General features: G+C 38.9%; 2 protein-coding genes across 2 annotated transcripts; both read right to left on the bottom strand.

The window, feature by feature from the left end:
- Positions 1–564: 564 nt before the first annotated feature.
- ndufa6 (NADH:ubiquinone oxidoreductase subunit A6) lies at positions 565–1,523 on the bottom strand. Its single transcript, XM_077558405.1, has 3 exons — positions 1,322–1,523; positions 864–979; positions 565–771 (listed from the first exon to the last, which is right to left on the bottom strand). The coding sequence occupies exons 1-3, from the start codon at positions 1,458–1,460 to the stop codon at positions 640–642; spliced, it is 387 nt and encodes a 128-aa protein (XP_077414531.1). The 5' UTR covers positions 1,461–1,523; the 3' UTR covers positions 565–639.
- A 363-nt stretch (positions 1,524–1,886) lies between these two features.
- On the bottom strand, positions 1,887–13,290 carry triobpb (TRIO and F-actin binding protein b). The gene is made up of 13 exons (XM_077558404.1): positions 12,871–13,290; positions 9,544–9,600; positions 8,781–8,849; positions 8,604–8,693; positions 8,411–8,520; positions 7,704–8,118; positions 7,089–7,326; positions 5,677–5,779; positions 5,301–5,460; positions 4,710–4,811; positions 4,267–4,353; positions 3,563–3,751; positions 1,887–2,749 (listed from the first exon to the last, which is right to left on the bottom strand). The coding sequence occupies exons 1-12, from the start codon at positions 12,874–12,876 to the stop codon at positions 3,590–3,592; spliced, it is 1,599 nt and encodes a 532-aa protein (XP_077414530.1). The 5' UTR covers positions 12,877–13,290; the 3' UTR covers positions 1,887–2,749; positions 3,563–3,589.
- Between the last annotated feature and the right edge of the window lie 1,348 nt (positions 13,291–14,638).

Here is a 14,638-nt window from a genome sequence, read left to right as displayed (position 1 = left end):
TACAACCGTGAGACAAATGGGTGCCCATGATGTTAAAGACCAATGACATGAGTCAACAAACAATAGTTTCTATTCCATCTTAACCAATACTATATTATCCTTTGGCATGAGTGTCAATGGTTGGTTGTCTCAATGTATCCTGCAAGTTGGTGAACAGTCCAGGGCAGGGGTGGCCAAGTTCGGTCCTCAAGAGCTTCTATCCAGCCTGTTTTCCATGTCTCCCTCCTTCAGCACAGCTGAATCTAATAAACAGCTCATCAGCAAGCTTTGTAGGAGCCTGATAACGATCCTGATCATGAACCAGGTGTGTTAGTGGAAAGAAACATGGAAAACAGGCTGCATAGGGGCTCTCGAGGCCCGAACTTGGCCACCCCTGGTCCAAGGAGTACCCTACCTGTCACCCAAAAGTATCCAGCTCACCTACAACTCTGAGAACTAATGCTATAGCAAATTGATGAATGTATCATTTATTTTCCACTTAGGATAAGAATCTCCCAAAATAGGATAATGCCCCCAATCCCGAAAATGCTTGTTTGATGTTAATAAGAGACACAAACACAAGAGTGTGTGAATGTCACGTGTATATTTACAGAAAAGGGGAACGTCTGTCATGGCCGACAAGCAGTTAAAGTTATGAGTTCAGGGTTCATTACCCCGGTAAAATTTGGAGAGGAAATCGGTAGCGCGTGGTTCCTCAGACTCTTGGAAATAACGCATAATGTGTGTCTTCTGTTTCCATACGTGGATGGTCTCCTGGAGTTCCATTTTCCCCTGTAATTGACATTAAATACAGAAAGAAAACAGCTACATCAGATCCCAAATGTGCGGCCTATCTGCTATGATAAAACATAAACTCGTGTTACCTTAATGACCAACATGTCAACCAATCGGGGGTCGGTGACATGTTTGTTTTTGTCGAACATCTCCCTCAGTTTGTCTTGGCCCTGTTGTGTTGTGATGTCCAGCTGAAACAACGCCACTGTGGAAACACAAATTGGAAACTGTTGACACAAAATCATCTTCATTTATGTTTTGCTATTAGTTTGGTATTTTACCTTCATGGTGAGTTGTTTATACATTAGAATTTGAGCACATTTATGAAGACAACAACCCGATTTAGACTTAACGCGTTGAAACACAGTGCAGCAGATTAAGTTATCATAGCCATATGAACAATATAGTGATGAAATGTATAGAACAACATATTTCACGCAAATTCTCTGTTGTCATGAAAGCTTTAGTGGCGACCTGCTAGCTTGCTAGACAGACACGACCTTGACACCTAAAAGCCTTTAAAACGAACCGTCTAGTGCCGACAAACCTGTGTTGGGGATTTCTCGGTACCAGGCTCGGTATAGCTCCCGGACTCTACGTTTCGCTTCGTCCAAATCCCTGCTAAAAATGGGCTTAACAACTTTGGCCGCACCGGCCGCAGCTCGGGTCGCAGCAGTGGACGCCATGACTGCTACCGTCCAGTTTCCGGTGTTATTCGACGGTGTTGTACTAAACAGAACAGAGTAGCGCCATCTAGAGGACAGGCGATGCCGCCAACAGATAATGGTTGCGTATTAACTGTCGTGCTATTTTAACGGGTTTATCTCCCAACTAGTAGTGCCACTTTAGCCTCGTAGTACACAATTAAAGTTAATAAGCAGATACTACGAAACACTATGAAGTGTTATCACTTCTAAGCCCAACTAGTATGGGTATGGTGAGGAAAAAACATTACCACAAATTGTCCTCACCTAAAACTAGAATTAATGCTATACATAGCGATAGCCTTTTTAAAATTTCTACATGAAGTGGGTGTGGGTAAAACAATTTAAGATATTTTAATTTGTAGACAAGCTTGTAATTATAGTGCATATAATTCAGACACAAATGCATGAGCTTCTCTTTTTATTGATTGCAAAATACCAGTGATACAGTATATTAAATATATATTTTCTAAAAGGCAGATAAGTCATTTTATCACAACATTTTGTCAACACTCCCATCTTTGTCAACAATTTGGCTCATTAATGCAACACCTGTCAATTGTTTAAGGCCAGTAATGATGAGGACTGAGGGGAAAGACGCTGGGGTTGTTATGTGGCAACAAGTATTGAGTTTTACCAAGCAAAGATATTTGGGGCTGAATTTGGTTGGAAGCAATTTCAGATTCATGTCTTATCAGCCTAACAGTAATGATAATGTGGGTGGCTTTGTCGTATTGATCCCAGTTCTTTTCAACATCTTTATCAAAACCAAAGACCACCTCCAAAAAAAACCCCTCAAGTTTCCTGTTAATAACAATACAACAAAAATAAGCTCCCATTTTAAAGCATATTTTAAAAAGATGTACAGATTAAAAAAAGAAACAAAAAAAACTGAGATGACAGTAGCTCTGTGTCATTCTGCGGCCTCGGACAGACACATAAAGAATCTATTGGTTCATACATAGTAAAAAGCTGATAGAGAATTACCTGAAACTATAACACTAATGGTTGACAAATATTCCAGTTTTAGGACAAAATGCACACTCATACATGCTTGCACTCCCTAGAGGCAGAAGCTTCACTAAGAATGGAAAAGTGCAGTATATATATCACAAGTAGTCCAGTGTAATAAAGCCAGTTTGCAGCTTGACTGTACTGCTGATTGGCGGAATGATTGAAACAAAAGGCACGTTTGTGGTCCCCATGAAAGTTCGACCATTTTCTCTACTTTTCAATATCTTGTGTACATTCAGTCACATTGAAGCAGACACCTGCAATACAGCAAACACAACAATCACACATCAACATTTTATATATCCTTTAATAACTCATTATTATATCATTACAGAATTGGAAGACATTTTCTGTCACGACCCCAATACATTTTCAAATAATCCATGCACTTTTGTGAAATTGCAGACGTATGTGCTTGTGAAAATTCTAGTTGCCCTGAGACAAAATGTAACTAGCTTCCTAAATATTTTAGGACCAAATGGTTTTGTTTTTTTATACCGTCTCTCCCTTTTGATGACCAACTTACTACATAACAGCCTCTTGTTATTGTTAAACATTTTTTTATCAGACATATTTTTCGCAATCCAAAGAGAGAAAAAAACAGATGCATGACTCAGCAGAAATGAAACCAGCAAGCTAATATTTGTTGTCAGTGTTTTTACCCGAAATGGAGTGTGTCACTCAAACCAAGCCCAGGCTGCAACTCACATGAGCTTGACCAGTTAGCATAGTACCTGCTAAACAAAGCTAGCAGGTACTCTTGAGCAAAAATGAACAGGAGCATTGAATTGCAATTAGCATAGACATTAGACATTAAAGACATTAAATTCATTTTAACTTGAAATTGTACTTCATCTAGTTGTAAAGAATTCATCAATATTATTAAATGTGTTTTTTTAAGGACTTGATTATCTCTATCGGCAAAATATATATGAGAAATATAATCTTTTTCTTAAACACATAAAAAATTCTAACTTAAATAGTCCAATTTTGGAAAACTGTTAGTCCTTCAATTCTGTAATGACCCAACTGTTGTCGTCTCCTAGCATATAGGAAGCATAAATTCAAACCTTTTACCAGGGATTCTCAGCAGATTGTCAGTGGTCCATGCTGTTCCCGAGCCTTTGGCCCTCCTGAAGTGCAGCCATGGCCAGCCTCAAGTGCTCCTTTAGACTCTGGATCTCCCGCTCGCTGCGACCTTTGATCCCACTCAGCTCCTCATTGACCTCTGCATATCTCTCACCAGCCAGACGTTTCTCCTAGTGTGAATAGTGGACGTGTTAAAATACATTTTTGTGGTTCGGCATTCAAAATTCACCCAGCAGTAACTTTCATCAGCTTGTACATTACAAATCTGATATTTGCTGTGTATTTAATAATTGACATTAGGCTGAAAAAAAAAAGCAAATCATTGCATTCCGTTTTTTACTGAGTTTTTTTATACAATGTTCCTAAAGGGGTTTATACATCATAGGCTTTGTTTTCTTCACACTAATGGTTTAATTAATTAGAACAGGCATTAGACATAAGCCCTGAATGTTTAGAATTAGCTACACTGCTCTTAAGCGCTTAATACACATCACAAACGAGGTAAGGATAAACATTCCCAAGCCCAAAATCATTTTAATATAGTGCAGGGTTCACACAATACGGGCATGGGAAGCAGAAAAACTTCAAACAAATCATTCATCCAACAGTATGAACACACAGTGCATGTTAAATAGTATTATAGTGCCTGCTTAACCAATTTGAAGTTATCACACAAATACAGTACCGTGTTAAGGAACTGCAGTTCATTCCTTAGACAGCTGATCTCCTTACGTAAATACTCAATCTCTTTTTCTTTTACCCTGAGAAGTACCTGCAACAGAAAACGAGTGCGGTTCTCATTCCCTGCTATAAAGTCATGACATACATGAAACAATGATGGCACAAATGATGGTTTTAGATGCTAGGTTATTCAGCCAATGCTGGCTTTGGGGCATATAAATAGATTATAAAAATATTTTACAGCGGTGAATGAGGGTGAGAGTGAGGAGCGTCGCACTTTCAGCAACTTTCTTGCGGTTTACAACAATCCGCTTACAAAAGACCAAAGTAGTGTCGCCACCTCATAACCGCTTAACTCGTGGTGCAAATAAACAAATACTGCCTTTGCATAAGATGGGACTTCCTTATTTGCTTTCAGTGTTGAGGTTAAAATAAGAGGATCTTCACCTCCAGTTCACAAGACATCCCTTTTCTGTTGTCTTTTGAACCCAGATCTGAGTTGTTACATCGTATGTGGTTGATCTCCTCTGCCAAACGGTCCTTTAAGTTCTGGAAGAAATAGTTCTCACAATTAATTTCCATATAACACTTTTTCCTTTATTACTGTCGAACAAAAATGAAACGTGTATGAATACTTGTCTGCTGTGATACAAGTTTCTGTTTAACAGCACATTTTATATAATACATATAGTCAGGTCCATAAATATTGGGACATCAATACAATTGTCATCTTGTAGGCTCTGAACACAACCACTACTGATTTGAAATGAAATGTCCAAGATGTGATTTAACTGCAAACTTTCCGCTTTATTAAGTTGAGGATAGCTACATCCGAGTCAAGTCAACGGTGGAGGGTTACAACAGGCTGTATGTATACGTGCCCCCCACTTTTTCAGTGACCTAAAGTAATGGAACACATTTGCTCAAGGGCACCTTAACAGTAGACAGGAGTAATAGGTTGGGTTTGGGTTTTCATTAAAGAACTGTACAACTAAATACATATTTTTGGGTTTAACAAAAACAACAACCCAAACTTACTTGGTTTTCTTTCTTGAGCTGCTCAAGGTCTCTCTCCTTTCGACTGAGTTCCCGCTCCCTGTCAGCATTGTTCTGTTCCGCTCGGTTCAGCTCCAGACACTTTTGTGAGTAGCGCTCGGATAGTCCGCCTAGTTCTCTCTGCAAGGCCTGACTCTCAGCCCTGCATACAAATAATAACGCGCAGAAATGTATGTACCTAAGTGCATTGCCGTAAATTCAGGTGAAGAGAAGCAACAAAAAGTGGGGAAAATTGATTGAAATGAAAAATTCCACTACACTTTTAATGAATGGCAAATCAAATTGTACAATTAATTAGAATTTTAAGGAAATAAAAATGTTATCTTGATCGCTACCACACGGACAAAATGTATCTTACTGTTGTTGGATGCGCAAGGTCTGCGGATCAAGCAATCCACCGCTTAGTCTTTTCACCTCTCTCTCCAGCTCCTCTTTGTGCTTCTTCTTGACTGCCTCCATTACTGAAACAAAAGCATGATGTTCTTAGAACCAAGAGGCATCACGTCTTCTTCCAAATAAAGTGTGTTTGCGGCGGTAGGGTTGTTTATGTGCAGTGATTCTCTAACTGGGTCCCTGGGACCTAAGGGGCTCCGCAAGCCGAAGCTTGGGATTCCAAAAAATAACTAGCAAAACATTATTATGTTACTGTACTAGCAAAACATTATTATGTTACTGTATATAAGTGGGACACCTATAAAACAAACACTGAACCAATTACTCTTTACTTCCCTATAATCTCTCAAATGATTGCTGTGTCTCATGAATATGACAGGGGCAGTAGGGCTATCAATTCAGTCCGATATTGATTAATTATGGAACATGAATTCTTCATAAATATCAAGGACATGATAAAAACTCCACAAATATAATACCAAATTAAATTTGGCGGAGCTGCAGTAACTGGTTCAATGATTTAGTTTATTAATGAAAGTAACATGTGTTGTAAAGTAACACGTGTTATAATCACTTGTGTTACGCAAACATTGACATCAGAAAGGATGAGAGGAAAATATTTTCGTAATTCAATAATTTTATATATAAATTAAAACGATTCTGAATTGTCTTTAAGTCAGGTATTTCATAAGTTGTATGTAAGAAAATACACAAAAATAAAAAAATTATATTTTCTTATCAATGTATGGGAAAAAGATATTGAAATAATCAATTCACGGTCTTATGAATTGATATCAGGCTCGAAAAGGAAAATCAATTCGATATTGATTATTAGATTTTTTAAACCCAGCCCTAATTAGCAATGTTGATTGTGACTGCCTCCCCGATTCAAAAAATAAATAAATCATGTGAAATTTGTTTTGTTTTTTTTCCCTTACAGCAATTAAACTGTCTAGTCTGTCTTGAGAAAAAAAATCATCACAAGAGTGGTCAAACATTTTGCAGGTTGGCAACACTACTTTTGTAAACAAACTCATCTCTTTCTGCAGCCATGTTGTTAGTGCAAGCAGTGCACATCAGCTAGCACCGGTGGATGTACATTAACTTTTGGGGGGGGTTAAGTTAAACAAGTCATGAATGAGGGGGTCTTGGGAACAATAAAACCTTTGTAATGAGTCCCTGGATCAAGAAAGCGTGAGAACCCAATTTTTCAGATTGTGTGGCTGGGGAAATACAACAGCAAAGTGATACATCCCTTTTCCTTTCAGTGTATTTGTATGAATAAAGAAAAAACATTAGGAATTTGCCACTTTAAATGTTTCAGTACTAGTCATCCCTTTTTTAAATTATACACCACGAAAATGTAGTCAAGCTGACCTCGTGACGTATCTTGAATCTCCTCCAGCAGCAGCCTGTTTTTCTCCGTTTCCATCTCTGTCATCTGGCGGTCGTGCTGCCTCTGCAGCTCCGCCATCGCTTGCCGATGAGCGTGGTCCATGGCGGCCAGGCTGCGGCCGCATGGACCGTCGGGACCGCAGCCACCCTGCACCCCTCCACCCCCTCCTCTTCCTCCCCCCCGTTGTAGTTGTTCAAGCTGATGCCTCAGTGACGCCACCTGAAGAGAGACGAAAACAGAGGTAAAGCACACTGACAGTCATCTCATTCTAAACATTGACTGACATTTTAGGTTGCAAGGATCTTTTTAGATCCCGCAAGTGTAAAAATATCAGTAAATGTGAATACAATCGTGTCAAAGAAAGCACACAGATGCACAGCAAGCAAGCAGAAGATTCAGCAGCATTCTTCAAGCATTTCTATCTAGAAATGTTGATCTTATGGGACAACTGCTGAAGCAAACGCAATCCAGAGGGGCAGTGATCATTTGAAGCATTAAGAGGCTGAAAGGGGAAAATACTTCATCGAAAAGGATGAAGCATTAATTTGCATATTTCTCTTGTTTGCAAATTTAAAAAAAACCTCTCCACACACTACCTCCCTCTGCAGCGCCTCATTGGCTGACTGGCTGGAAGGCCGTGACCCCACTGGTGGTTTCTCCTTTAAAGGCATACGTTCAAACTCCGCCCACTTTTTCTCAATATCCTCCTCCACGCGTAGCTTCTGATTGACTCCTCCGCCGGTGCCCTTCCGAGACAGCACAGCCTCCCACTGGCTGCTCGTGCAGTCCCGTGTCTTGTCTTCCTCCTTCTGCTGGTCCTCACCGATCTCTCTCTGATTGGCCCGCACATGGCTGGACGAAGCAGGCATGGGGGACAGCTCAACGTAGTCAAACTTGCGCTGCGAGGGAGGAACTTCCACGGAAACGTCAGCGTGCCGCGATGGCGGTCGCCGGGAAGGCAATTGAAGGCGTAAGTGGGTGTTTTCTTTGTCACTACTGCTATCAGGCAGTCTGGAGAAGATTTGAAACAAAACATGTATCAAATTCAAGGTAACAAAAATGGTTCAATATTTTTTTCGACTCACAATAAAACTCCTTCAACTTTATTTGTTGTTCGTATTCATTCTAGCAATGTTGTGATAATGGCCGTAATAATTTTGGTCACTATAACCAGAATAATTTTTATAACTGTCATCTCTGAACATCAATTAGCATCATTTTGTTAATTAGCTATAGTAAAAGATACAATCTGAATCTACCCTTTAAAAACTTGAATTTCTATTAATAACAATGCAGAAATTACTGTGTGATGTCTGGTGAGGTACTGGGCCTGATGCATTTCTTTAAAACCTCAATCCAGTTCCTCCTGATTCCTGCTGTCATGGCAGAAAGAGTGAACATGGCCTCCCGTGTCTGGTGGACAACAGATGAAAATGCTCTAAGATAAAAAGATGTGGCCAAAAACGAAAACAGTCCATATTTGATCAAATAGTCACCTGAATCTGAAAGCCATAGTTCTTCTCCACATCAAACTCAGACACCTTGACGCAGGATTTCAGATCAATTTCACCATCCAAGTCATCTTTCTGTCCAAAGCACACAAGATGCCTTCAGTTAATTTTTCAATTTGATTTTCATTTTTGTAATGAATGGTGTCGTTCTACTAAACTTGCCTCCTCTGCACTGGAGTCTCTGTAGTACTTGAGTCCAGCATCAGTCAAAACAAACCAATGCTTCTTCCACTTAATATATATGGAAGATATCAAATGTCAGACAACAACGTTGCAATATTACAGATAAAATCATCTTAAAAACAGAAGGTGAAGTGGTATTGCGCAAACGGAATTAAAAAAAAAAACACAAACCGAACCAGTCCGTTACAATGCAAAGAAGATTCATTAGTCATTTACTTCTTGTCAATCAAGCACTGTATTGTGTTTCGTTCCTCTTTTTCACTGACTTCATTTGCAGGCCATGTGTTGTGCTGTTAGTAAGTCACTCATTTCATGGCGGAGTTATTGCCATTCAGACAACACTAGATAAAGTATGGCCCATTGACCACACACAACCAACTAATTAATCCCACCTACCAAGCATTTCCTCAAAAACATTTGTTTGTTTTGCATCCATTTCTTCCATTAAATACTGTGTTAAAATAAAATACATTGTAAAACACAAAAATATATGCAATACATTTAAAATCGATTTGATTCAATAATTGGAGAATTATGGTAATTTTAAATAAATGAATGATACTTTTGTTTAAACCCATCTCAGAAAGACTGTGCCCATCTACCCAAAGTGAAGTGTACTACTTAGTGGGAATATGGCTTTAGTGTACAGCAGATTAGTGAAGTGAATGGGATGCTAGTAGCCTTAATACTACATTTCTCAAGAAGTGCAGAAGAATAAAGTACATCTTTTGTGGTATTTTACCTCTCCACAATCATCCAGTTTTGACATCCATCCCTTCTTAAAGTTTAGGAGGTCAGGCTGCGGGGCAGAGAATCACAGATCAATGTCAGTTACCTTCACCAAGAATACACAATTGTTACATTATGGAAAAAGAAGGCCTATATATAGATATTTATCCCATCGGAAAACTGTCTATTACTCAAAGAATGCAACATGGATCCTCCTGCCAAGGTGATCAATACTTAAAACAGATCAAATATTTAAAAAATGTCAAGTAGTGCAAATCAAATACTGCCAATGATTAAATCCATGGTGGGCAAAACATATTAAACTAGAGGCAAAACATCACTTTTTTGTTATTAAATTTTACGATTCATGCATGTATAAATGCTTTTTTTGTTTTGTGTTTTTTTTTTGGGGGGGGGGGGGGCTGTACTAATAATATATAACGTAATCCAGGTTTAGTAAATACAATTTTACAATTTCATGGTTATTTCTTGTCAACGCATCAAATAAGGTAACATTTTATATTTGCTGCAAATAATTTGCAGTGCATATACACAATCTACACACCCTACTCAAATGCTAGGCTAGAAAAGTTGGAATGAATTATTATAATAAACTAGTGGTGGGCAAACTCAGTCCTCGAGGTTCTGCAGGTTTTGGATGTCTTCCAATCAACAGGATTGTTATCAGGCTTATGCAGAGCTTGCCGATGAGCTGATCATATATCAGCTGTGTTGGAGAAGGGAAACATCTAAAACCTGCAGGACTCTGGCCCTCAAGGACCGAGTTTGCCCACCCCTGTAATAAACAGTTCCAAATAGTAGCCAATGTTAGCACAAACAGTTCACGCTTTTGCTAGGGAGCAAAAACAATGTCGGGAAAGGTCTGCTAAAACAGTGGTTCTCAACGGCGGACCTCGAGTACCCCTAATCCAGCCTGTTTTCCATGTCTCCCACAAGCAACAAAGGTGTTTCAAATGATCAGCTAATCAGCAAGCTCTGCATGAAGCCTGATAACAATCCTCAGCTGTGTTGGCTGGGGAGACATGGAAAACAGGCCGGATAGCGGTACTTGAGGACCGGGGCTGAGAACCAGTGTTAGGGATGTAACAATAATTACAATATCGTGATATAGCGATATTAAAATTGCCACAATATCGTCGTCGTCATGTCATTGATATTAAAAACAGCACAACTGTTAAAAAAGTGAGGTTGTATTCCATTTGTGTAGTTATAGCAACCTCTGGTGGTTAGTTTATTAGTGCAGTTTAATTTTAATTAGGAATGTTTTGGCCACGGTGGCGGTTATTTCTCATGTAAATGAGCCATACCAATAAATATATTTTGGGAGGGGGGCAAAATTGTGAGTTTTTACACAGTATCGTGACTTTTTTTTATATCGCCAACCTCCCCACAATATTGTGATAATGATCGTATTGTGAGGGTCATATCGTGATATTATTGCATTGTAATGTTTGGATATCGTTACATCCCTAACCAGTGTACAAGAACATCAAAAGTTTGAGATTAATAAGAGGCAATGGTGGTAAATGATGGCAGGGGTGTTCTGATTTCAATTCAACGAGTCTGAATATGACGGTTAATTCTGAACACAGTCACATCAGCCCCTATAAGAGGGTGTGCATGTATACACTTGTGCGCCACATTGTCTTATTTATTTTTGTTTATTTTTTACTTGCGCCCTTTTTCAAAGATTCAAAGGAAGAAAAAAAAGCAATTGGGGTTGTATTGGTTTTAGTGGTGGAAAGTGTTTTGAAGTAATTTATTATTTTGGTCTCATTATTTATAACAAAAAAACTAGCACTAAAACAGGGGTGTGTAGACTTTTTATATGCACTTTTTGTAACATGGTCAATTGTCTAGTGCTGCGCAACAAAGTTGCACCGTCAGACACATCTGTGAAAAATAACAATTCTCCAGCCAGGGGCATTACTATCAGTACTTCACGTGTTTTATGGTATTTATGACTTAAGAGAATCACAATTATTTTGATTGGTATTGAAATCACAATTAATAAAAGATTGTCACTTATTTCAAAACTTAGCAATCACAAACCTCGCCGTTCGGCAAATTATTTGTTTTTTGTCAATTATATAATTTTATAATTGTAAGAAGTCAAAATCAAAATTATGATTAGGTTTCGATTAACTGCCCGGCTCAGAGAATGCCTCTCGCCTTATTAAAACCAATACTTAATAAAAACATCTGTTTTTCCCCTGAGCAAATACAGGTATGTTGTTATTGTTCTGTTATTTAAAACTGTACAGTTGATCAAAGATTTTATGAAAGCAATACTATTAACGGATAAATGGAATATTTATACTTCCTATGGGAAAAGTACGTTTAGAGCAAATAGGCATTTCACCAGCATCCCAGAAAAGATTGTGCTTCGCCTTTAGATCACTAAATGATTCCCCAGCACGGCCCCTGCTGCTGCTCACCGCTCCCTTAGGGGATATGGGTCAAATGCGGAGAACAAATTTCACCCCACTTTGGTGGGTGTGACAAATCACTCAAGTCGTTTAAGGTTCCGATGTATTGATATTATTTTTAGATTTGTATCAAATTATCCATTCACTCTCTAGGACTTGTCCACATAAAGCTTGTGGTTGGGCTGGCGCCTATCCAAGCTAACTTTCGCTGACAGATATTTACAATCAATATATTTTAATAAAGAATGTGTCGAATTGAGGTGGAAGGCTTGGGGCCCATTTGCCCTCAGTTCCACACCCACATACATGCAATTCATTTTTTTTTCTTGCTGTAGGTCCTTTATAAGAAACTATAGTATAGTTGTGACTTCTCACACAAAAGTGGGGGCAATCTGGTGTTTTTGCTAGTTTGTACTATATCTTGCATTTATATAATGTATAATTACATTGTTATTGTCGCTGTCAATGCGCCAGTGTCATTGCTAGCTGTAACCATTGGCGTACACTAAAGCACGAAGCAAATGACAATTTTTTACTGTAAACATAAACAACACATCAAAGTATACCTAGACGGTCATCAGATACGCAGAAAATTCAAGTTGGGAATCATACAAAACAACATTTAGTGTCCGTTTGAACATTTTTGAAGCCTAAAATAACACTACCAACTTAAAACACACCCTTGAAGGCTGTCCAGGACGGTCAATTAAAAGTAAGCATGTAATAACATGTAAACGGGAAATACAAATGCAACATTATTAACATTTTAGGGGGGAATGTAGTCCGCATTTTAACACTAGGTTTCACTTGCAAAGGCTTCTATCTTAGAGGAAGGAAGAAAGGAAAGACGTTGCTTTGAAAAAACAAAAAAGAGAAAAAGACCGACTTACCGTCATGATAACAGGATCCAGATAGGACGGGGTCGAAGAAAAAAAGCAAAATACCGTTAACTCATGAAAAAAAACCACACGTGTACCTCTCTCTATCAGAACTCTACGTTCGACTTAACTAAAAGAAACCCATCAATAACGTAGTATAACTTTCTAATACAACACCATCGTTAATCGACGTTGGATCAGACCACGCCATTCACAGTGCCATCAAGCGAAGCTTTCGACATTCACAAGCAGGAAGTCAACTCCGAATTCCGCTAAAAACAGATACGTTTGATAAAATAAAACAATGCGGCTAAAAATTAGCTAAATGTGCAGCGTGCTTCTTTGGGCTGTAGCGACACCACTTATAGTTTTGACTTAGGGTTCACTTCCTGGGAGGCTCCGCTCGACTCTTTGAAGAAAACACAGCTCTGTAGCTCCCGCTCGCGGCGCGAAGCACCAGAACAGTCAAGGTCTAGACACAAACGCCTCAATAAACGGTGAAGCTCCGTTATTGAGATACGCCCGCGCATCAGCCATATTTGATGTGGCAGATCTGCCCTCGACAATGATTGCAATGAATTGTTGACATTCTTAAAGCGACAACCTAAAAAACGTAACCAGTAAATCATGCTTTTTAATTACCCTCTACACACAAATCAAATTAGTAGATATACACTAAGAGCAGTTATTTCAACACAACCAACCGAGGAAGTTGGCCGCCCCACTAGTCTTTTGTCTGCTCAAGGTTTCTAATTGAACTGAATTTAATTAATTTAACAATTTAAGTGTTTTAGGACAGCATTTGCCAACCAATGTGCTGTGGCCATGGATTTATGGATTGCCAACAGTCAGGGGCAGCCATCTTACGTTGTCACTTTCACTGACAACTTGTATTTTTCCATTGAAAACACTTATGAGTGCGTGTTTAATGCTAGGACCCCTGTATAGAGTAATGAGAGCCTCACAAAGAGCCAACTTCACTGTTTGCATCAACCATTTTATCTCAATATTGCGAATTGTTACTCACAGACATTAAGTTTACAATTCACAGCGAATATTTTCCTGAGGGGCTTTACTTTAACTTGATTGTTGATGGCTCTGACAATACGATGCAGAGAAATGTTTGCGTAGCACCCGCAGATATACCTGATAAGAGAAAATAAAAGTTATTTTTCTTAGCAATAAAATGTACATATAGCGCATAGTGGTACAACTGTGTGCCATACACATTGGTATTTTCGCCATAGAGGCAGACAATCAATGTATTTAAGTTAGGCGGCCTTGGTAAGTGATAATGTAAGGTGGCTTCACTTCTCCCAACGACAAGTAAGCAGCATTGCCAGTCCATTCACATATAAGTTCATCAGTGTGGCACACTGCGTGCCATGAGGGAGGGTCGCGTGTGCCATAGAAAATTGTAATTATCCACCAATTTAATTTAATTGGTTGGTTAGCCCATCCACCTCACAGTTCTGAGAGGTATGGTTCAAATCAAAGCCATTATTAGCCTAAAAAGGCAGCAAATTCAGTTTTCAAAATGATATAACTGCAACAACGGCCCTTCACCGGAGTTGGGGGGTGCTACAGCCCCTGTCAAAAATCTGTGTATCCCAAGTTAAGCCCTTTCAGCATTTTATTTTATTACCAGCATTTAAATATACTGTATTTCTAACTAATTTTCTCAGACCCCCAAGCCCATTTTTAGCACCGGTAGAGAAAACATCCTGGAGCAATACGTGTATAATGGGCAAATGAAATCAAAAGGCATTATTCAGTATTA

This window comes from Vanacampus margaritifer, chromosome 2 (genome assembly GCF_051991255.1).
Source record: "Vanacampus margaritifer isolate UIUO_Vmar chromosome 2, RoL_Vmar_1.0, whole genome shotgun sequence".
NCBI lineage: Eukaryota > Metazoa > Chordata > Actinopteri > Syngnathiformes > Syngnathidae > Vanacampus > Vanacampus margaritifer.
The sequence above is the reverse complement of the archived record's forward strand: the minus strand, read 5'-3'. Positions and strand labels throughout refer to the sequence as shown.

Excerpts from the sequence above, each read along its gene's own strand:
- ndufa6 (XM_077558405.1), bottom strand. The coding sequence starts at position 1,460 with ATGGCGTCCACTGCTGCGACCCGAGCTGCGGCCGGTGCGGCCAAAGTT. Across the intron at positions 980-1,321 it reads CCGAGAAATCCCCAACACAG|TGGCGTTGTTTCAGCTGGAC; the intron begins GTTTGTCGGCAC and ends GTGTTTCCACAG. Across the intron at positions 772-863 it reads TTGACATGTTGGTCATTAAG|GGGAAAATGGAACTCCAGGA; the intron begins GTAACACGAGTT and ends TGTCAATTACAG.
- triobpb (XM_077558404.1), bottom strand. Across the intron at positions 8,694-8,780 it reads GAGACTCCAGTGCAGAGGAG|AAAGATGACTTGGATGGTGA; the intron begins GCAAGTTTAGTA and ends TGCTTTGGACAG. Across the intron at positions 5,780-7,088 it reads GATTCAAGATACGTCACGAG|TAATGGAGGCAGTCAAGAAG; the intron begins GTCAGCTTGACT and ends CTTTTGTTTCAG.